Source organism: Siphateles boraxobius, unplaced genomic scaffold, assembly GCF_051911475.1.
Source record: "Siphateles boraxobius isolate OS27281-9 unplaced genomic scaffold, OSU_SipBor_1 103, whole genome shotgun sequence".
Lineage (NCBI taxonomy): Eukaryota > Metazoa > Chordata > Actinopteri > Cypriniformes > Leuciscidae > Siphateles > Siphateles boraxobius.
Window position 1 is genome coordinate 33280 of NW_027508704.1, and position 21593 is coordinate 54872.

Consider the following 21593-nt stretch of genomic DNA (forward strand, 5'->3'; position numbering starts at 1 on the left):
TCTCCAGACACTCCTCTCCAGACACTCCTCTACAGACCCTCCTCTACAGACACTCCTCTACAGACACTCCTCTACAGGCACTCCTCTAAAGACACTCCTCTACAGACGCTCCTCTAGAGACCCTCCTCTAGAGACCCTCCTCTACAGACCCTCCTCTACAGACCCTCCACTACAGACGCTCCTCTAGAGACCCTCCTCTACAGACACTCCTCTACAGACCCTCCACTACAGACGCTCCTCTAGAGACACTCCTCTACAGACCCTCCACTACAGACCCTCCTCTACAGACCCTCCACTACAGACACTCCTCTACAGACCCTCCTCTACAGACCCTCTTCTACAGACCCTCCTCTACAGACACTCCTCTACAGACACTCCTCTACAGACGCTCCTCTAGAGACCCTCCTCTACAGACCCTCCTCTACAGACGCTCCTCTACAGACGCTCCTCTACAGACACTCCTCTACAGACCCTCCTCTACAGACACTCCTCTAGAGACCCTCCACTACAGACGCTCCTCTAGAGACCCTCCTCTACAGACGCTCCACTACAGACACTCCTCTACAGACGCTCCTCTACAGACCCTCCTCTACAGACGCTCCTGTACAGACGCTAGCTCTACAGACGCTCCTCTACAGACGCTCCTCTACAGACGCTCCTCTACAGACGCTCCACCACAGACGCTCCTCTACAGACCCTCCACTACAGACCCTCCTCTACAGACGCTAGCTCTACAGACGCTCCTCTACAGACGCTCCTCTACAGACGCTCCTCTACAGACACTCCTCTACAGACACTCCTTTACAGACGCTCCTCTAGAGACCCTCCTCTACAGACCCTCCTCTACAGACGCTCCTCTACAGACCCTCCACTACAGACGCTCCTCTAGAGACCCTCCACTACAGACCCTCCTCTACAGACGCTCCTCTAGAGACACTCCTCTACAGACCCTCCACTACAGACCCTCCTCTACAGACCCTCCACTACAGACACTCCTCTACAGACCCTCCACTACAGACACTCCTCTACAGACACTCCTCTACAGACCCTCCTCTACAGACACTCCTCTACAGACACTCCTCTACAGACCCTCCTCTACAGACACTCCTCTACAGACGCTCCTCTACAGACGCTCCTCTTCAGACGCTCCTCTAGAGACCCTCCTCTAGAGACCCTCCTCTACAGACCCTCCTCTACAGACGCTCCTCTACAGACCCTCCACTACAGACGCTCCTCTAGAGACCCTCCACTACAGACCCTCCTCTACAGACGCTAGCTCTACAGACGCTCCTCTACAGACCCTCCTCTACAGACACTCCTCTACAGACGCTCCTCTAGAGACCCTCCTCTACAGACCCTCCTCTACAGACGCTCCTCTACAGACCCTCCACTACAGACGCTCCTCTAGAGACCCTCCACTACAGACCCTCCTCTACAGATGCTCCTCTAGAGACACTCCTCTACAGACCCTCCACTACAGACCCTCCTCTACAGACCCTCCACTACAGACGCTCCTCTAGAGACACTCCTCTACAGACCCTCCACTACAGACCCTCCTCTACAGACACTCCTCTACAGACACTCCTCTACAGAACATCCTCTACAGACACTCCTCTACAGACCCTCCTCTACAGAACCTCCTCTACAGACACTCCTCTACAGACACTCCTCTACAGACACTCCTCTACAGACGCTCCTCTAGAGACCCTCCTCTAGAGACCCTCCTCTACAGACCCTCCACTACAGACGCTCCTCTAGAGACCCTCCTCTACAGACACTCCTCTACAGACCCTCCACTACAGACGCTCCTCTAGAGACACTCCTCTACAGACCCTCCACTACAGACCCTCCTCTACAGACCCTCCACTACAGACACTCCTCTACAGACCCTCCTCTACAGACCCTCCTCTACAGACACTCCTCTACAGACGCTCCTCTAGAGACCCTCCTCTACAGACCCTCCTCTACAGACGCTCCTCTACAGACGCTCCTCTACAGACGCTCCTCTACAGACACTCCTCTACAGACCCTCCTCTACAGACCCTCCTCTACAGACCCTCCACTACAGACGCTCCTCTAGAGACCCTCCTCTACAGACACTCCACTACAGACACTCCTCTACAGACGCTCCTCTACAGACGCTAGCTCTACAGACGCTCCTCTACAGACGCTCCTCTACAGACGCTCCTCTGCAGACCCTCCTCTACAAACGCTCCTGTACAGACGATAGCTCTACAGACGCTCCTCTACAGACGCTCCTCTACAGACGCTCCTCTACAGACGCTCCTCTACAGACGCTCCTCTACAGACCCTCCTCTACAGACCCTCCACTACAGACGCTCCTCTAGAGACCCTCCTCTACAGACACTCCACTACAGACACTCCTCTACAGACGCTCCTCTACAGACGCTAGCTCTACAGACCCTCCTCTACAGACCCTCCTCTACAGACCCTCCACTACAGACGCTCCTCTAGAGACCCTCCTCTACAGACACTCCACTACAGACACTCCTCTACAGACGCTCCTCTACAGACGCTAGCTCTACAGACGCTCCTCTACAGACGCTACTCTACAGACGCTCCTCTAGAGACCCTCCTCTACAGACCCTCCTCTACAGACGCTCCTCTACAGACGCTCGTCTACAGACACTCCTCTACAGACCCTCCTCTACAGACCCTCCTCTACAGACCCTCCACTACAGACGCTCCTCTAGAGACCCTCCTCTACAGACACTCCACTACAGACACTCCTCTACAGACGCTCCTCTACAGACGCTAGCTCTACAGACGCTCCTCTACAGACGCTACTCTACAGACGCTCCTCTACAGACCCTCCTCTACAGACGCTAGCTCTACAGACGCTCCTCTACAGACGCTCCTCTACAGACCCTCCTCTACAGACGCTCCTCTACAGACGCTAGCTCTACAGACGCTCCTATACAGACGCTAGCTCTACAGACGCTTCCTCTATAGACGCTCCTCTACAGACGCTCCTCTACAGATGCTCCTCTACAGACGCTAGCTCTAGATACGCTAGCTTTACAGACGCTCCTCTACAGACGCTAGCTCTGATGGAGACGATCTCTGATCCTAGCGCAGAGCTTCATCTGTAACGCTTCATGAAGTCGACATCTTTAACCTGACGTGATCTTCAGTTTGGAGATCACGATTATAATGTGCTTTTTAATGAAAGCATCTTCAAAATGGCCACCTGTAAATGTAAATGTCTTTTATTTGAAGTTATTTGATTGGACTGTTCTGAAAACCTGAACGAGGGAGTGTGTTCATGAACACACACTGATCTTCCAGCTGCTTCTGTTCTGCTGATGTGTTTAGCTGTGTTTAGCTCACGGCAAATTTAATGACCGTTTTGTTCAGAAATCCAGGTAAATCCAAAGGTTCACACACTTATTTTCTGCAAATGTAGAGGAAAACTCATCTTCATTAAAGCATCTCTGATGCCTGAAACCTTAAACCTCAAGCTTTTCTTTGATGCTTTACGAGAAATGCAAATCTAGTTAAAATGTGAAATAGCGAGAACAAACCTCTCGACCGCTACGCCTCCATAAACGAGCAGCACATTCATCATATTTAACTGATGGAGAAGCAGGTTCCCTCACATTTTGTGTCTGTTAGTAAAAATGGTTCATATTTATTTCTCTATCGTATTTGTCTTATATCCCTTACAATGGAACACATGAAGCTTAGTAATTGGATTCCTGGATAGATTTATTGCATTCTCCACATCTTCAGTTTCCCCGTGGCCTGTTCCAGTGTGTTCAATAACAGATCCGTGACCCTGGAGCTCGATACACTGCCTGACACCTCGCTTTCAGTGTGAGAGAGCTAACACACATCTTTACAACAGAAGTCAAGCTAGGAAAGTAATCTAGGAAAGTAAAACTCAAAGGAACAAATATGAAACAGGAGAATTTGATCAAAGTGCTTTTAGACTTCACAGCACGTCTGTGCAAACATCGCATTGGATCGTCACAACAAATGATGAACATACTATTAAATACTACTAATATAAAAACTCATATATGATTTCGAACTAAGGCCATGTGCATCAGATCTGCAGCAGCAGAGCGACTCCTGCGAGGGTCCACTTGGACGGGCTGTCTTTGGTCTTCAGGTTGAAGGTCCACACGTAGGTGGGCCCGCGCTGCCGGGTCTTGTAGACGGGACACTGGTAGAGGCTGCGCAGGTCCTGCTTATCCACAGGGACGGCCTTGATGAAGATCACCGGCAGAGCAGGAGTCAGCTCCTTCAGACGGGCGTCCACCATGACCCCAGCCTGCGACACACACACACACACACACACACACACACACACACACACACACAAACACACACACACACACGCACACACACACATGCAGGCACGCACACACATACACACACACACACACACGCACGCACGCACACACACACACACACACACACACTCTTCACATCAGCACTTCACATTTACAAACATTTGAGTAATAACTTTATATGATAAATCACCAATAAAATAATTTCATAATGTGTATTTAAATAATGTCAAGTCATTATGTCATATACTGTATATCCATATTTGTATTTACATAAAGTACAGATCATTTAAAAATCAGCATGAAATGGAAATTGTGATTGACTTTTGTATCTATTGTGATGAATATCGGAGTGAAATGTCTGATAATAGATTATGAGGGCACATAAATAAATATATTAATAATGTTTTGTATTTCACTGCAATATTACATTAAAAATGTCCACATTTAGTTCATGGAGACTTTAGGAATTATAAGATAAAACAATAAGCCACGTAACGTCCAACAGATACATTTCTTGACAATAATTTTGTCATATAGCAACTTGGTGAAATAATACTTTGAATGTGGATCCTCCAATCAGATTTAATTTGACTTAATTTGAGGTTAATATTAAGTTTCTGTTGGCCACGGAATGATCTTGTGTACAGTACAGTAGTTTACAGTACAGTAGTCCTTCACTGCACTATTTGAGCAGTTTTCTGTGCCAAGGTTAATGCAAAGTCTCTCTGAACACAGAGAACTTCACAGAGTTAAAATCGGTTAATTAAATCTGACCAAAGATCTCAGAGTATTAAAGAGACGAATGCAAATAATGTTGACATTGCAGCATCTATGGAGGACGCATTATGATTTCTCCTCATTAACTCTAATTGTCTCGTGGCTGAAGTGAAAGTTTATGGTGCTTTTAAAGCCTAGTTCACACTACATGATTTTAAAACGTCGGACTGAACTGTGCGGTTCACACTACATGACTTGCTCTCTGAGAAATCAGGAATATTCAAGTTGTTGAGCTGTTCACACCACACGACACAGCGTGATTGATCCGCAACAGGAGGTAACGCACTACACGAGTTGACAACAACTCTGTCACCCAACGATTCTATCTTGTCTACAAAACTATCTGTCTAATGTCTATCTTGACGCAAAACAGCACACGCGCCAATACACAGCGAAGAAGAACACAACATGCGAATATGGACGTCAGACAGAAACTAGTGCTGCAAACTGTTTGCGCGATGATATGCTCTGAGAAAAACACCAAAAAAGAAAAAATAAAGAGACTATGGGCGAAAGAGTGGATCTGCATACGCGAACAGCAGGTCTGTGCTACAGAGAGAGTTGGAGGTGAGTACAGCATGTTTATATCGGAGATGTAGCTGCATGTTTATGTTTGGCTGACGGCAAAAATCGCGTATTTACCCTACGTATTTACCCTACGTATTTACCGCGTATTTACCCTACGTATTTACCCTACGTATTTACCCTACGTTTTACCCTACGTATTTACCCTACGTATTTACCCGCGTATTTACCCTACGTATTTACCCTACGTATTTACCGCGTATTTACCCTACGTATTTACCCTACGTATTTACCCGCGTATTTACCCTACGTATTTACCCTACGTATTTACCCTACGTATTTACCCGCGTATTTACCCTACGTATTTACCCTACGTATTTACCCGCGTATTTACCCTACGTATTTACCCGCGTATTTACCCTACGTATTTACCCTACGTATTTACCCGCGTATTTACCCTACGTATTTACCCTACGTATTTACCGCGTATTTACCCTACGTATTTACCCTACGTATTTACCCGCGTATTTACACTACGTATTTACCCTACGTATTTACCCGCGTATTTACACTACGTATTTACCCTACGTATTTACCCTACGTATTTACCGCGTATTTACCCTACGTATTTACCCTACGTATTTACCCGCGTATTTACACTACGTATTTACCCTACGTATTTACCCTACGTATTTACCCTACGTATTTACCGCGTATTTACACTACGTATTTACCCTACGTATTTACCCTACGTATTTACCCTACGTATTTACCCGCGTATTTACCCTACGTATTTACCCTACGTATTTACACTACGTATTTACCCTACGTATTTACCCTACGTATTTACCCTACGTATTTACCCGCGTATTTACCCTACGTATTTACCCTACGTATTTACCCTACGTATTTACCGCGTATTTACCCTACGTATTTACCCTACGTATTTACCCTACGTATTTACCCTACGTATTTACCGCGTATTTACCCTACGTATTTACCCGCGTATTTACCCTACGTATTTACCCTACGTATTTACCGCGTATTTACCCTACGTATTTACCGCGTATTTATTTACTTACTGATTGGCTGTTGCTCATGACATCAGTGAGATTGAGTCGTGCGACAGCTCTGGATATCTAGCATGCTAGATATTTTTCTAGGCTCGGCGAGGCGTCTGCGAGCGTCTTTGATGCGTTGTTGGCTCTTTCATACTAACAGATTGGCGAGTGTTCATCGCCCGCTAATCCCCCGCGATTTGCACGCGATAACACCCTGACCTGTCGGCGAGCTCAACGATTTGCAAATCGGGCTTAAAATCATGTAGTGTGAACTAGGCTTAAACAGTGATAGTTTTACGAGTCTGAGTAAATACTATGGGAGGCTGTATGAGACTAAACCCATTGAAACACTTGCGCGTACATGCCACACTTACGCGAGTGTTTCACATGTATGTGCGAGTGTTTCGCTCACACACACACTCACTCATCAGCGGAGAGGAAATAACTCTAGTATAAGAGTGATGTGTATATATGCGTGTGTGTGTGTGTCCTCCTCTACACAAGGCTTTATCCTCCATCACGTATGCTGGAAACACATCCTGAACCTGTTAGAGTTCATGGAAGATGTGTAGCGTAAAACAGTGATTAAAATCTGCCTGTGCGTAATTAAAAGTCTTTTAGAGAGATTCCCAGAGAGCCTCATGCCGCTACATTCATTACAGCACTAATGGTGCTAGCGCTCCTCGTCGCGGGTCCGTGTGTTTGTGGGAGTGTTAGACTGTAGAGACAGGTCTCAGAAACCATCACAATCAACTCCTTTAAACAAATCAACAGGTAAATTAACGAACAGCGCTCATTAATGTCAGCTGGTGTCATTAAAGCCTCTGCTGGAGACTCTCGGGCGATGCACTACACACTGACGCACATCTAGGGAGCTTAAAAGAATAAAACGAGCTGAATATTCCTCATGTAAGTTCAGGAACTGCTGCGTCTCATTCTTCAAACTGCTCTGTCTTTAAAACTCCCTGTTCATTTCTCATAGCAAGTAGTCAATGTGAAGCCATGAAATCTTACAAATGCATTAATATACAGTACTCATAAGTGGTTAAGTTTGCTATCTTCCCATCTGCGTTTTGCTTGAACATGTTAAACATATCTAATTGTTTCTGTAATACATTTTAATTTTTGCAACTTATTAAACATTAAAATATATGTTTAAATTATCTGTCAAAACTAGTGTAGGAAATAACAAATGTAAATTATATGATTAAATTTGAATTATCATTTTGCTCCACACATTGCATATACAGTGCTGGTCAGAATGATTTCCCCTTGGCCAACACGATCTGGAGGATCTCGGATCTCCGTCAGGCGTTCTCCAAACTCATCATTACAGGACACTCAGAGCTTGCAAAAAGTATTTCATAAAAGGGGGTGTAATAATTGTTCCCAACGTATTTTGGAGAAAAACATTTATTTCATAATGTGATTTTCCCCACTTTCAATTCTTTTACTTCAATAAAAGGTTAGATTTGAGCATTTTTTCAAATAAAATATCAAAAGGATAAACAATGCAGATTTATTTTTTACAGCCATCTTTGATCATATTTACCAAGGGGGCAAATGATTCTGACCAGCACTGTAGTATGAAAAATGTACATTTAAATACAGAAATGCATTGCCATTTTGCATATTACATTTCAAATTGAATATTGCTATCCATAAGCTTCCATAATTATTATTTTTTACATTAAAAGCATTTTCGAAATTATTTTTTTTTTCTTGTAATTAAAAAAGCTTTTCTTGTATGCATATCTGAATCACACCCAGCTGTATATTAAGGGGGTGATATTAATATCCCGGTTATAAGCACATCTTCACTAGCTAGACCATCTTCACAACACCTGACCCAGAGGGTAACCCTGACCCAGAGGGTAACCCTGACCCTGATGGTAACCCTGACCCAGAGGGTAACCCTGACCCTGATGGTAACCCTGACCCAGAGGGTAACCCTGACCCTGAGGGTAACCCTGACCCTGAGGGTAACCCTGACCCAGAGGGTAACCCTGACCCAGAGGGTAACCCTGACCTTGAGGTTAACCCTGACCCTGAGGGTAACCCTGACCCTGAGGGTAACCCTGACCCAGAGGGTAACCCTGACCCAGAGGGACAGTACCTGTGCATCCCAGCGCGCTCCCTCCATGAAGAGCCCGTGGATGTAGGCTCCCTCTCTGGGCGGCGTGCTGAACTCCTCTCGGCTCTTCTTGGTGACGTCACACTGCAGGCTCATGCGGTCCAGGGGCCACTCGTTGCGCCGGGCCATGGACTGCATGATGGCCGTGAGGAAGGACTGCGGGTTGAAGAAGCCGGCGAGCCACACCACCGCCGGCAGACTGAAGTCCGAGCTCCAGGTCTCCAGCTCGCGGATGCGGGTCAGCAGGTCCATGAACCAGATGGCCAGGCCACACATGGACGGGTACGCCCGCTTGGTCCAGGAGTCCGGCACCTGGTCCAGGTACACTGCGTTCTGGAGGTTCTCCATGTCGTTGGTCATTGTGAGCTCGCCCTGTGAGAGGAACACATCAACAGTGCAGTCAAGTGTCCTTCCGTTATACAGCGCTTTAACCGTATAGATTATTTCATAGCTGCTTTACAGTGATAATAGGAGATTACAGTAACAGAGATTGTTTAGGCTTTAAAGCAGATCTAGAATAAAGTTATTGTCCAGCTAAAGTTAGTTTTGATTGATTCACTTCCATTGCAAAGATCATTAGTTATTAACTTAGTGGCCGTTCATCCACACAACAGTGTTTGGAGCTCGAGAACGCAAACCCTGAAACAGGTCACAAGCTGAAAAAGAGAAATCCTACATATCAAATTAACTGATTATATCCAAGTAAACAAATCATCACAACGTAGCCTTCCTCTGTGTGCAAACGCGCTGAGATAATCTTCTAATGTTTATGTGGATAACAGCATTCTGCTCATCATTTACAGTAGATTAAACAGATGCAAGCCTGTACAACTAAAGAAATCTATTAATGGGGTCATCTAATAATATTTTTATTCCTGGAGGTCCTGAAATTACGGATGTTGTTTCTGATCACTCAGTAGACATCATCGCAAAGTTTCAGTGTTAATGTAAACAGACGTTGCCTTTGAGATGATTTTGCTGCTTAAACTGTTACATTTTTCATTTTCAAGAATTCAAATGTGATTCTTCATGACGATATCAGACTAAAAAACTCTCCATCCAAGAATATAACATTATTGTCTTTAATGAAAAAGTCACAGCATAATATAAAGACATATGAAGCAAAAACAAAGATGCTATAAAATGTGTTTATTTTCTCATCTAATAATCTCGTCGTCAGATTGCCGTCTCTTCCATGCATCTTTTCATTCTTTAGTTTTTAACATTATAAAATTTCCCACAATGCAATGTGTCAAGGAATGTACATAATTTCGATAACTTGAATGTCACAGAAACGAAAATCATCTCAGTAACTGTTAAATCAAACCATATTCTCCCAAGGCCAAAATCCTTCACTAGTTAATTGTCGTCTTTTCCTCATAAGGCTTGACATCGTTCAGGGATTTAATGCAGATAAAATAGGTCTGAAAAGAGCAAGACAATCTCTCGTCTAGCGATTTAATTTCTCCAGTTACCAAGCACTAGAAAGATGTTGTGTTATTTTAGCAGCTGTGTGAAGAAAGCAATAACGGACTGCATATCAGATTTCAATCATAAGGCATAAAAATCATTCCGGATCAGCGTTTGATGTGGTGATGAGATCCCTAAAGGAGCAGAGTATTACAGGTGTGTGTGCAAGCGTGCGTGTGAGAGAGAGTGTGTGAGTGTACAGCTATCTTTGTGAGGACCAGTTTGAGTTTTAGTCCATCGGAGTGAGAACATTTTGGCCGGTCTTCACTTTCTGAGAGCCTTTAAAGGCCAGTTTGAGGTCTAGACCTGGTTTTAGGGATCAGGTTATAATGAGGTCAAGGGTCGGTTTAGGGTCAGGGGTCGGGTCAGGCAGTTAGTGAGATGGGTAGGGTTAGGGTAAGGGGCTAGAGATTGCACTGTGTCAATGAAGGTCCTTACAAAGATAGATGTACAAGAATGTGTGTGTGTGTGTGTGTCTAACCTTCAGGCCCAGACTGAGCTCCTTCAGAGAGCGTCTGATCTCTTGTGTGAGGACGTTCATGCGCTCACACTCCTGGACTGCCACAACTATATACGGCGTTCTCTCCTCCACCTTCCCCATCATCTCAGTCATATTGAACTCTTCCGGAAGCTTCTCCAGAATCTCATCAAGCACGGCTTTAACCTGGACACACAAACGCACGCCAGATGAAGTCAGAAATAAATATTTATATCTCCGTTGCAAAAGTCTCTAATTTTTTGTTAAGTCATCCATCAATTAAAATATAACAGGCCAAAAATGATACAGAATGTAAATCAGTCCTTTTGGTCATTTTTCCATTAGCTCGGCTTCAAGCCAAGCGTTTCATCTTCCTTGACTGATAATTTACTGAGGTATGATTATTGGTAAATCAGAACACTGTACACAGAGGAAATTATCATTAGGAAGATGATTCAAATATTCAATCAGCTGCAGGAAATGGATTAATCTAATAATGTAATTGATGACGCTGTCACTGCTTTAGGGACGGATGAGCACAGAAACACAGTTTTGATGGTAGGGTTTTAATATACTAATTAATGATAATAATAATAATAATAATCAATAAACATTAAACATGACAAGCTAACAAAGTAGGATGTGCACAAAGACTTTAAGAAATTTATTTTTAAAGTAAGGCATAAATAAGAAAGCACATGCATGTGATGAAGTGGTTTCCATTCCCATCAGCGCCTGAATTACAGTACACAAGGAATGAGTGGGTGATTTCAGGCACAGCATGTGGATGTGAAACTGGGCCATTTAATCACATTCCTCTCAGTAGATCTATTAGTCTTTGTCAGATACATGAGGAGTTAATGCAAACCAGTCATTGCTTACAAATCCCAATCTCTTAACTTAAAAAGGTCAGCTGTCATAATGCATTCAAGCACTCTTACACGGCTCTCATATCTAATGGTTTAAATGTCAGAGGCCTCCAAACCAGCGACTTCCCCCTCAGACACGAGAGCCTTCAGTGTCTGTCTCAGGGCCACCGTCAGCCTTTCTGGGAGTTTAATGAGGTTAAATGTAACACAGATACAGTCAAACCAAAATTTATTCAGACACCTTCAACGTTTCTCAGAGTTATTAAATCAGTTGATATTTCACTGGTTTTGTCCGTCCTTCTGTTAGACTCTCACACATGAATTATGTTGAATATCTGTCAGCTGTTAAATTTAACTACACAATTAGATAATACCAGTTTAGCTCAACCAGTCACCAAGCAATGCTTCATGTTGTTCAGTCTGTGCTGTAAAAAGCTGCATTAGCAATTAAAGAAAAAACACTTCAGCAAAACATGATCAGCTCAAAGTGTCTGAATAATTTTTGGTCCCAAATTGTTATAAATTTTAGTGGTAGTCACTGTATGAAGAATATTTGGGTATAATATGTCACAGTTTACTTTATTTTGCTCTCCTCACTTACATAAATGAACTATCGTGTCCTGCACACACTAGTAAAAAAATATCAAAAATGATATCTGGTGTCTGAATAATGTTTGTTTGGACTGTAGCTGAACTAGGCAGAGACGTGCTCATCCTCGTTCTGGAAACAGCTGCTACAGCCAACAGCAATACTATCCCTGAGTAAGGTCAATACAGGTACATTAACACACTTTTTTCCATTGAGATGACTGGGAAAAAAATGTCCCAATTATGCTGAAATAAACCTAATTATTTTTGCTGTGAGAACATCAATGCGGTATCATGAGGTAAATTCTCGATTTTTCCTCCTCTTTACACATGGTACTAAATAATGTGGGAAGAGCTTTAGGTGTGTGTGTTTTATACACAGCATTGGGTCCAGAACCTTGTCGTCGCGCGAGCCGGACGCCCCCTCTCCGGATCCCCCGTCTCTGGGCTGCATCTCCAGCACGGTTCTGAAGAGCTTCTCCGAGGTCTGCGTGAGGAACCCGATCTCTGCGTTGGGGTGCAGGCCGTACAGGTACGGGGACTCGGCCGGGAGCGCAGCATCGATGTACTGAAACACATTCAGAGAGAGTCCTGAGTCCTGATGAGCCGTGGGACTCACATTATCCAACTCACAAAAATATGTTAGAACGTTCAAAACATCTAGTTTATTAAATGTTTAAAAACTTTTTTTGTTTTTATTTGTTTATGTAAACGCTAAGGGAACATTCCATTGTCTCATTTTTCAAACATTATTTTTAAGTGTTCTCTGAACGTTCTTTAATAAGTAGCAACATTTAAAAACATTAGACGAACTCTAACTAAAACGTTTCATGTAAAAACACTCCATGAATGTATGTGTATGTATAAATAATGTTTTTGTGGTGATGTTTTGAGAACATTATTAAAGACCAGACAACTTTGAACAAATGTTCAATTGATATTACTAGAAGAACATTTCCTTGTCAGAACGTCAGCTACAGTTCTGAGGACTGTTCCCTGATCATTATTAGACAGAAGGAGTGAGCTTGAGTGAGTCCACTGGGTCTCTCATCTGCTGTGATGCTTCTGAAGCAGAGCCGATGACAGAGACTGAGCCTCAGGAACACCGCAGGCATCCTGACTACACACACACACAAGGTCACAACAAACACAAACTTAACACTACACACACGCACAAAAGAAACACAAACGCAACACCCTAATGATGAAATCTAGCAAGTAGATCTCTGCCGTGAGAGCCAAAATATTCCCCATGCATGACCAGCATCCCAGAGACCGGAATGTATCAGACAGAAATGAGTCTTAATTAATTAGCTGGGCTTTAGACACATGCAGAATCTGCACGAAGAGAGGAATGTGCTTTGAAAAAAACTTTAAAACGCTGTGGTAGAATTCATGCATTCACAGTCTAAATAGGATCAGTCCAGTCGAATCTTATGGCGCTTTTCCACTGCATGGTCCACTGCAGTTAGTACCGCTTCAAAGTGGGTGGGATTATGACTGATCGTTATAGTTTATCCACTCCTCGTCAACCAACGAGAGGAATGTCTGTACTTCTCGCCCAAGTCAAGTCAAGTCAAGTCAAGTCATCCTCATTTATATAGCGCTTTTAACAATGTAGATTGTTTCAAAGCAGCTTTACAGAGATAAACATATAATTTAAGGTAACAGAGATTGGTTTGGTTTTATAGTGGTTCTTGAAAAATGTTTTTTCCAGCTAAAGTTAGTTTTGATTGATTCACTTCCGTCTAAATGATCATTTGTTATTAAATTAGGGGCCGCTAAGACGACAGCGTTCTCTCTAACACCGTCCACTGACCACGATTCAGCCATTTCTTTTTTGGAAGTTTTTTTCTTCAAGCTAATGTTTTTAAAACCGGTGCTACAGCGGTGGCTGTTACTGGCTATTTAAATCTAGTGGGTTTGATGTCTCGCAAATACAATGACGCTGGAAGTGACGATTCTGTCTGTCTGACCAATCAGTGATCTGCAGTGTTTTCAAGTCACATTTTAGTATCGGTACGGAACACTTGGATCCTCAACAGAGCTGGTATCATTTAAAGCGAGCCGTACCGTACCGTACCATGCAGTGGAAAAGCGCCACAAGTGAGCCGTACCGAGCCGAGCCGTACTGTACCATGCAGTGGAAAAGCGCCATAGCGTGCCGTACCGAACCATGCCGTACCGTACCATGAAGTGGAAAAGCGCCATTACATCCACAAATAATCCTCCTTTAATCAGGTGACTCTGACATCACTCGGTACTCACCATCATGTAGCTCCAAACTCGCAAGGCTTTTGGAACAGAATAGGAGTTATTATCACACAGTGAAGCTGATGATCACTGACTAGCTGGTTAAAGCATGTCAGGCTCCCTTTCGAGGGAACTCGCACTGCGCCGATGACGACATTATGGGGAACGCCTCTTGGCGTAAAGCGTGTGAAGTATGAATGAAACTAATCCAATCCTATTGGTGTTGCATGATGACGTAGCGTGTGACGGCATACACGGAAGCTACAAAGGGACGCCGGCACACTACAGCGTTAGCTTTCGCTCTTCAGCAAGCGCTCTCTGTTGTGTATCTGTCTATTTGGGGTTGTCTGTGAAATATATAATATATCGAAATGGGCAAGTGAGCAGTTTAAGAAGTGTGTGCATCCCTACCCTCGCTTTATCACGGGTGGGAACACACATGAGATGTGTGTGTACTGCTCCTGCCTGGCTATATTTGAAGAAGCCGGCCAGGCTCGCGCTCTTCGTGGTTCGGGTCTGATCCGATCGTGGGGCTCGCAGAGAGAGCTAGCAGAGGGGATTGAGACTGCTTCCCATTTCAGACTGCACCCGTGTATGAGGAGCTTGTGGAGGTTTTAACCCGTACAGTGGCCGAAATAAACATCAGTTGGCCACAAGAGAGGAAGGAAAGTGCAGGCTAGAAGTAAGCTTGATGAGCGCTTTCTGTTCACAGCCTTCACGCCGGGGTTTGCCGTTCTTTCCAGACTTACACAATGAGCTGTGTAAGTCATGGAACAGGCCATTTTCCTCGCGCCTGTCTATTCCCTGGTGTTGGTTTACAGCAACATTGTGGGGGTTAAGGAGAACGGTAATGGGATGATGCCGTGCGCTGAGGAGGCTTTGGCCAGTTACCTCTCCCCAGACGATGTGTCATCACTTAAAGCCCCAGCGCTGCAGAGCTTACATGGCGGCGGGTCGGGACCAGTTAAAGGACCTTGATGAAGGCGAGGGTCCCACTGTTGAAGATATTGCTGAACTGCACAAAGCCACAGATCCGTTTCTCCGTGTTACCAAGGAGACGGCCCATGCCATCGGTCACTCCCTGGCAGCACTGGTAACCACGGAGAGGGAGAGGCATCTGTGGCTTAATCTGTATGGCATCAGGGAGAAGGACAGGGCCTTCCTCCTTGATGCCCCCGTCTTGTCTACTGGCCTGTTTGGCAACGCCGTTAATGCGGTCATCGACAGGTTCCAGAAGACGGAAAAACAATCCGCAGCATTCAGGCAGTATCTCCCTCGCTGTTCAAGGTCCAAAAAGGCTGCCGCCATCGAGCTCCTCATACCGGCAGGGCCAAAAGGAGAGTGTTGCTTCTAGAGGTCCCCCTCAGAGAGCTTGGGACTCTGGGCGGCGCTCACAACCACAGACGCTCCTGAGAAGACAGATCTGAGGACCGTCCTTCAGGCAAGGAAGGCAATGGGAAAGAGGTCCTAAATTATGTGAGACTTATTGGTTCCTGTCCCAAGGCCCTGTGCTGGGAGCGTTATTTCGCCAGAAAGCCGTTTCAACAGACGCCTCCCTCACGGACTGGGGCGCGGTCACGGGCGGTCGCTTTACGAGAAGTCTATGGCAGGACCATCACGTTCTTGTGAGAACAGACAATATGTCAGTGGTGTCCAATCTAAATCATAAGGGGGGGTCTGAGATCACGTCCCTCTATGAGGCGGTGGAGTCGATATGCGAGAGGTTCAGCCCAGTAAAAGTGGATCTGTTCGCGTCTCAAGAGGCAACACACTCTCCACTGTGGTTCTCCCTCATGCATCCAGCCCCGCTGGGGTTCATTGCCATTGTGCAGGTGTGGCCAAGGCGGCAATTTCCCTGATCGCTCCCGGGAGAAATCTGGAGAGGGACCCCATCAGGAGGGACCAGCTGACGCAGGCAGAGGGCTCAATATTCCTCAATAAACTGTGGGTCTGACCCCTGAGGGGGCACAGTACTGAGACACTGGCTTGTCAGCAGGAGTAGTCGAGACCATACTTAGCGTTAGAGCTCCCTCCACATGAAAATTGTATGGCCTAAAATGGAATGTTTTCACCATTTGGTGTAGAGAGCGTGGCGTGGACCCAGTTAACTACCCAGTGGCTTCACTGCTGGAGTTCCTCCAGAATCGCTTCTCGGCTGGGTCTTACCCCGTCCACACTCATGGTGTACGTGTCTGCCATTACGGCTTTCCACACTCCTCTGAGTGATGGGCCTCTGGGGAGACATCAGCTGGTCATACGCATCCCCCGTGGGGCTCGGAGGATGAGACCTGCGACTCGGACCAGAATTCCCACATGGGACCTGGCAGTTGTTCTCGAAGGGCTGGTCGAGGCCCCCTTCGAGCCTCTGGAGTCGGCTGAGGCCAAGAACCTGTCACTTAAGGTTGTCTTTCTCCTTGCCACTACCTCTCTTGAGAGGGTAGGAGATCTCCAGGTGCTCTCCATATCTCTGCAGTGCCTGGAGTTTGCTCCTGGGAGAATTAAGGCCGTCTTGCACCCTAGACCGGGCTATGTGCCTAAGATACCATAGAATATGGCGAGGTCAACGGTTCTGCAGGCGTTTGCTCCCCCTCCTCAAAGCGGACCAGTTGCTGGTGTGTTTTGGGTTACCCTGGAAGGGGCTCCCCACCTCTAAACAGATCATCAACTGGCATAGTTGATGATCAGCAACTTGATAGTTCAGGCTATTCAGCAACTGGATAGTTCAGGCTATTTCCCTGGCCTATCAGGTGCGCAGTTTGCCTTCACCTTTGGCCGTGGCTCACTCTACCAGAGGCATGGAGTCCTCTAGAGCCCTCCTCTCAGGGGCACCTATTCCTGAGGTATGTGATACAGCTGGATGGGCCACTCCGCACACATTCATGAGGTGTTATAGTCTGAAGCTCCCCTCTCCCCCGGTGCACGAGTGCTCGTCCTAGTTGTACCTGAGACAGCTTCACACTAGGACAGGCAGGGCTCGTTGTGGCATTGTGGGTACTCGTTCCCCATAGTGTTGTCATCGACGCAGTGCGAGTTCATCGCAAAGCTAACGCTGTGATGTGCTGGCGTCCCTTTGTAACTTCCGTGTATGCTGTCACACGCTACATCATCACGCAAGCGTTACGACAAGAGGCGTTCCCCATAGTGTCGGCATCGATGCAGTGCGAGTTCCCTTCTCAGGGAACAGGGGTTACAGTCGTAACTTGAGACCTTTTTCTTTTTCGAGGGACCTCGCACTGCGTCGTTTTGTAATCAGGGCATCTACAGCATATCTAGTTCACCTAGTCCAGGGGTTTCACAGATATATGTTTTGAGAGGGTCTGAGAAAAATGTAATATAAGTACTATTTTATATTAGCACTATACTAAAGTTAATATGAATCATGAAAATTATGAATTTGAAGCCCTAAAAAAAAAAATCTTTTTCTTTTATCTTATATTTTTCACACACCCCAGTCTGACCCCTGACCTAGTGAACCGAAACTGGCTTTACATCCAGCAGATGATCTGCAGTCGTCCTCATCACTGTAATCAGATATTTGCAGTGATTGTCACTTGTACCTGATGATAGCCGTTGTAGTCGTTGTTCCCCGGCAGACGGAAGCCGTGTGCGAGGTACAGCTCCCCGTCCATCATCTCGGGCTTGATGAACTCCTCCAGGTACGTCCTGCAGAGCCTGCGGTCCCAGTCATCAGTGATGTGACCCCCGTACATGATCTCCCCGAAGAGGTAGCGCAGGTCATCGAAGGGCACCTGGAGGAAGAGAGAGTGTGTGAGAGAGAGAGAGAGAGAGTGTGTATGTGTGTGTGTGTGTGTGTGCGAGAGAGAGAGAGAGAGAGCTTAAAGAAGGACCTGCAACCGTCTGACCAGCAGGCCTGAACCACCGCACCACAGCACTTACAACCCATGATTAACTCCCAACTAACATTCAGTGTTGCTCCCTAGAGTGCATTAGAGGTCTATGAGACTAATCTGTTTTCTACAGCTGTCAGCTCCGTTACACTGAGAGTTGCAGATACACAGACCGTAAACAAAGCAGCGCTTGCTTATCATTTTGAATATCGACTCAGTGATTTATTTGATTTATACTTTTAAGCTTCCAAACAAGACCTACGGGAGTCTTCTGAATCCAGACAGAAATGTAAGTCATTGTTCACTGATAACTCTGCTGAGTCATATTAGGACCCCCTCGAAAACAAGATGGTGCATCTCAAGGGGTTTATCCTATTAAATTAATTTTGAACATATTAGCTACTTTCATTATGTTTAATTGTCCATTTTGGATGAATTTAGAGTAAATGAGAAAGAGGAAATGATGCCAAATTTTGGGTGAACTATCCCTTTAACCAATAGATGTTCAATATTCAACACTGAATTACAGATAGTCTTCTTTCTCTAACTGTGATTGGTCTTTCCTTCTTACTGTATATTTAACCGTTTATATCTGATTCACAGCGCTCGAGAGAAACTGACTAAACATGACAATGGCTTTAACATTTTATTATTTCGTTTACACTGAAGCAAAGCTATCTGACACTTTCCCACTGTCCTCCTGGTATGTCCTTCAGGAAATGCAAATCTAGTCAGAGTCCATGGCTCTTTTGTGTTCCGTTTTTGCCATAAAAGCGAGCACTGGTTCTTTATTGTTCTGTGTAATGAACGGACATAAATATTAAATTGGGAGCAGGATGTTGTGTAGGTGTGTGAGTAATTAAACATGCTCAGACACACAATCAGTCTCTTTTAGAGGAGCATATGTCAGCAGGCGCTCCACTCTCTCTCAGTCCAGTAGGCACACACACACACACCCCTTGCTGTTGGCCTCCAGGTAGTTGTAGAGCACGTTGACGGAGATGTTCAGGTCTCCGGTGATGAACGGGTAGCTCACACACACACACACACACACGCACACGCACACGCACGCACGCACGCACGCACACGCACACGCACACACACACACACACACACACACACACACACACACACACACACACACACACACACACACACACACACTCACACTCACACACACTCACACACACTCACCTTGCTGTTGGCCTCCAGGTAGTTGTAGAGCACGTTGACGGAGATGTTCAGGTCTCCGGTGATGAACGGGTAGCTCACACACACACACACACACGCACACGCACACGCACGCACGCACGCGCACGCACACGCACACGCACACGCACACGCACACACACACACACACACACTCACACACACTCACACACACTCACCTTGCTGTTGGCCTCCAGGTAGTTGTAGAGCACATTGACGGAGATGGTCAGGTCTCCGGTGTTGAACGGGTAACTCCTGTTCCACCCCTGTGGGCCGAACTTCCGCCGCTCCGCCACGACGGCGTGGAAGTAGCACAGCGCAAACAAGATGCTCTTAAACTCGAGCTCACGCGCACACAGCTCCAGCGTGTCCTGTCAATCAACACACATCAATCAACACACTTCACTTTCTACAACAACATCCGACATGTCAGAGAAAGCGTTGCTCTCCCGGTCAGGGTCCCGGTGGACATCAGCCACAGGACACACAGAAGATCGGCTGCGCTCCAGTATATTCCGGAACTGAGACTGCTTTGTAATTGTCACTGCTTGTCAGAGCTTTCGTCATTTCAAAGCCCTTCAGTGAGAGAGGGATTGAGGGACTGAAGTGCAGAGCCAAACGCATTTGTACAATCAAACTGATAACGTCATTAAACACACCACAGCCGGCCGATCTGTGGACACTGGCATGCTTATTTTATTGCTTTTTTTAATTAATAATTAGGTATCATTTAAAAGCTTAAACTTAAAAAGCGTTTAGAAATCGGACGTCGCTTTTACTATGAAAATGATACTTTAAAACCTTTTAGTGACTCAAATTGTGTAATATCAACTTCAAATTTAGACACAACTTAGACATACGGCTTTGATTTTCTAGCAATTTTAGAGACCAAATTATTTTGTAAAATATATATTTTGTATTTAAAAAAAAGTTTGGTTCAGCACATTTGCTTTACAGTAAGGGATTGAGGTACAATTCAAGAGATATAAGCAATCTAATAACGTCAATAAACAAATATCCTCTGCTTATTTTTAAGTGAGTGACATTTGAAGGCCAAGTATGGCAACACATACTCAGAATTTGTCTGCATTAACACATCCACGTTAGTGCACACACATTACACTCACTTAAAGGATTATTAGGAACACCTGTTCAATTTCTCATTAATGCAATTATCTAATCAACCAATCACATGGCAGTTGCTTCAATGCATTTAGGGGTGTGGTCCTGGTCAAGACAATCTCCTGAACTCCAAACTGAATGTCAGAATGGGATAGAAAGGTGATTTAAGCAATTTTGAGCGTGTCATGGTTGTTGGTGCCAGACAGGGCTGGTATGAGTATTTACATAATCTGCATAGTTACTGGGATTTTCACGCACAACCATTTCTAGGGTTTACAAAGAATGGTGTGAAAAGGGAAAAACATCCAGTATGCGGCAGTCCTGTGGGCGAAAATGCCTTGTTGATGCTAGAGGTCAGAGGAGAATGGGCCGACTGATTCAAGCTGATAGAAGAGTAACTTTGACTGAAATAACCACTCGTTTCAACCGAGGTATGCAGCAAAGCATTTGTGAAGCCACAACACGCACAACCTTGAGGCGGATGGGCTACAACAGCAGAAGACCCCACCGGGTACCACTCATCTCCACTACATATAGGAAAAAGAGGCTACAATTTGCAAGAGCTCATCAAAATTGGACAGTTGAAGACTGGAATAATGTTGCCTGGTCTGATGAGTCTCGATTTCTGTTGAGACATTCAGATGGTAGAGTCAGAATTTGGCGTAAACAGAATGAGAACATGGATCCATCATGCCTTGTTACCACTGTGCAGGCTGGTGGTGGTGGTGTAATGGTGTCGGGGTTGTTTTCTTGGCACACTTTAGGCCCCTTAGTGCCAATTGGGCATCGATTAAATGCCACGGCCTACCTGAGCATTGTTTCTGACCATGTCCATCCCTTTATGGCCACCATGTACCCATCCTCTGATGCCTACTTCCAGCAGGATAATGCACCATGTCACAAAGCTTGAATCATTTCAAATTGGTTTCTTGAACATGAC

At 45.4% G+C, this 21593-nt stretch overlaps 1 protein-coding gene across 1 annotated transcript in view; it reads right to left on the minus strand.

The window, feature by feature from the left end:
• Positions 1–3711: 3711 nt before the first annotated feature.
• Positions 3712–21593, minus strand: part of dnah9 (dynein, axonemal, heavy chain 9) — a 135342-nt gene continuing 117460 nt past the window's right edge. The window contains exons 64-69 of the mRNA XM_077245650.1: positions 19711–19902; positions 18032–18223; positions 12619–12789; positions 10768–10950; positions 8799–9188; positions 3712–4297 (exon numbers count right to left, since the gene is read on the minus strand). Coding sequence (XP_077101765.1) covers positions 4070–4297; positions 8799–9188; positions 10768–10950; positions 12619–12789; positions 18032–18223; positions 19711–19902 — 1356 coding nt within the window. The 3' untranslated portion in view covers positions 3712–4069. The remainder of the gene's footprint in view (positions 4298–8798; positions 9189–10767; positions 10951–12618; positions 12790–18031; positions 18224–19710; positions 19903–21593) is intronic.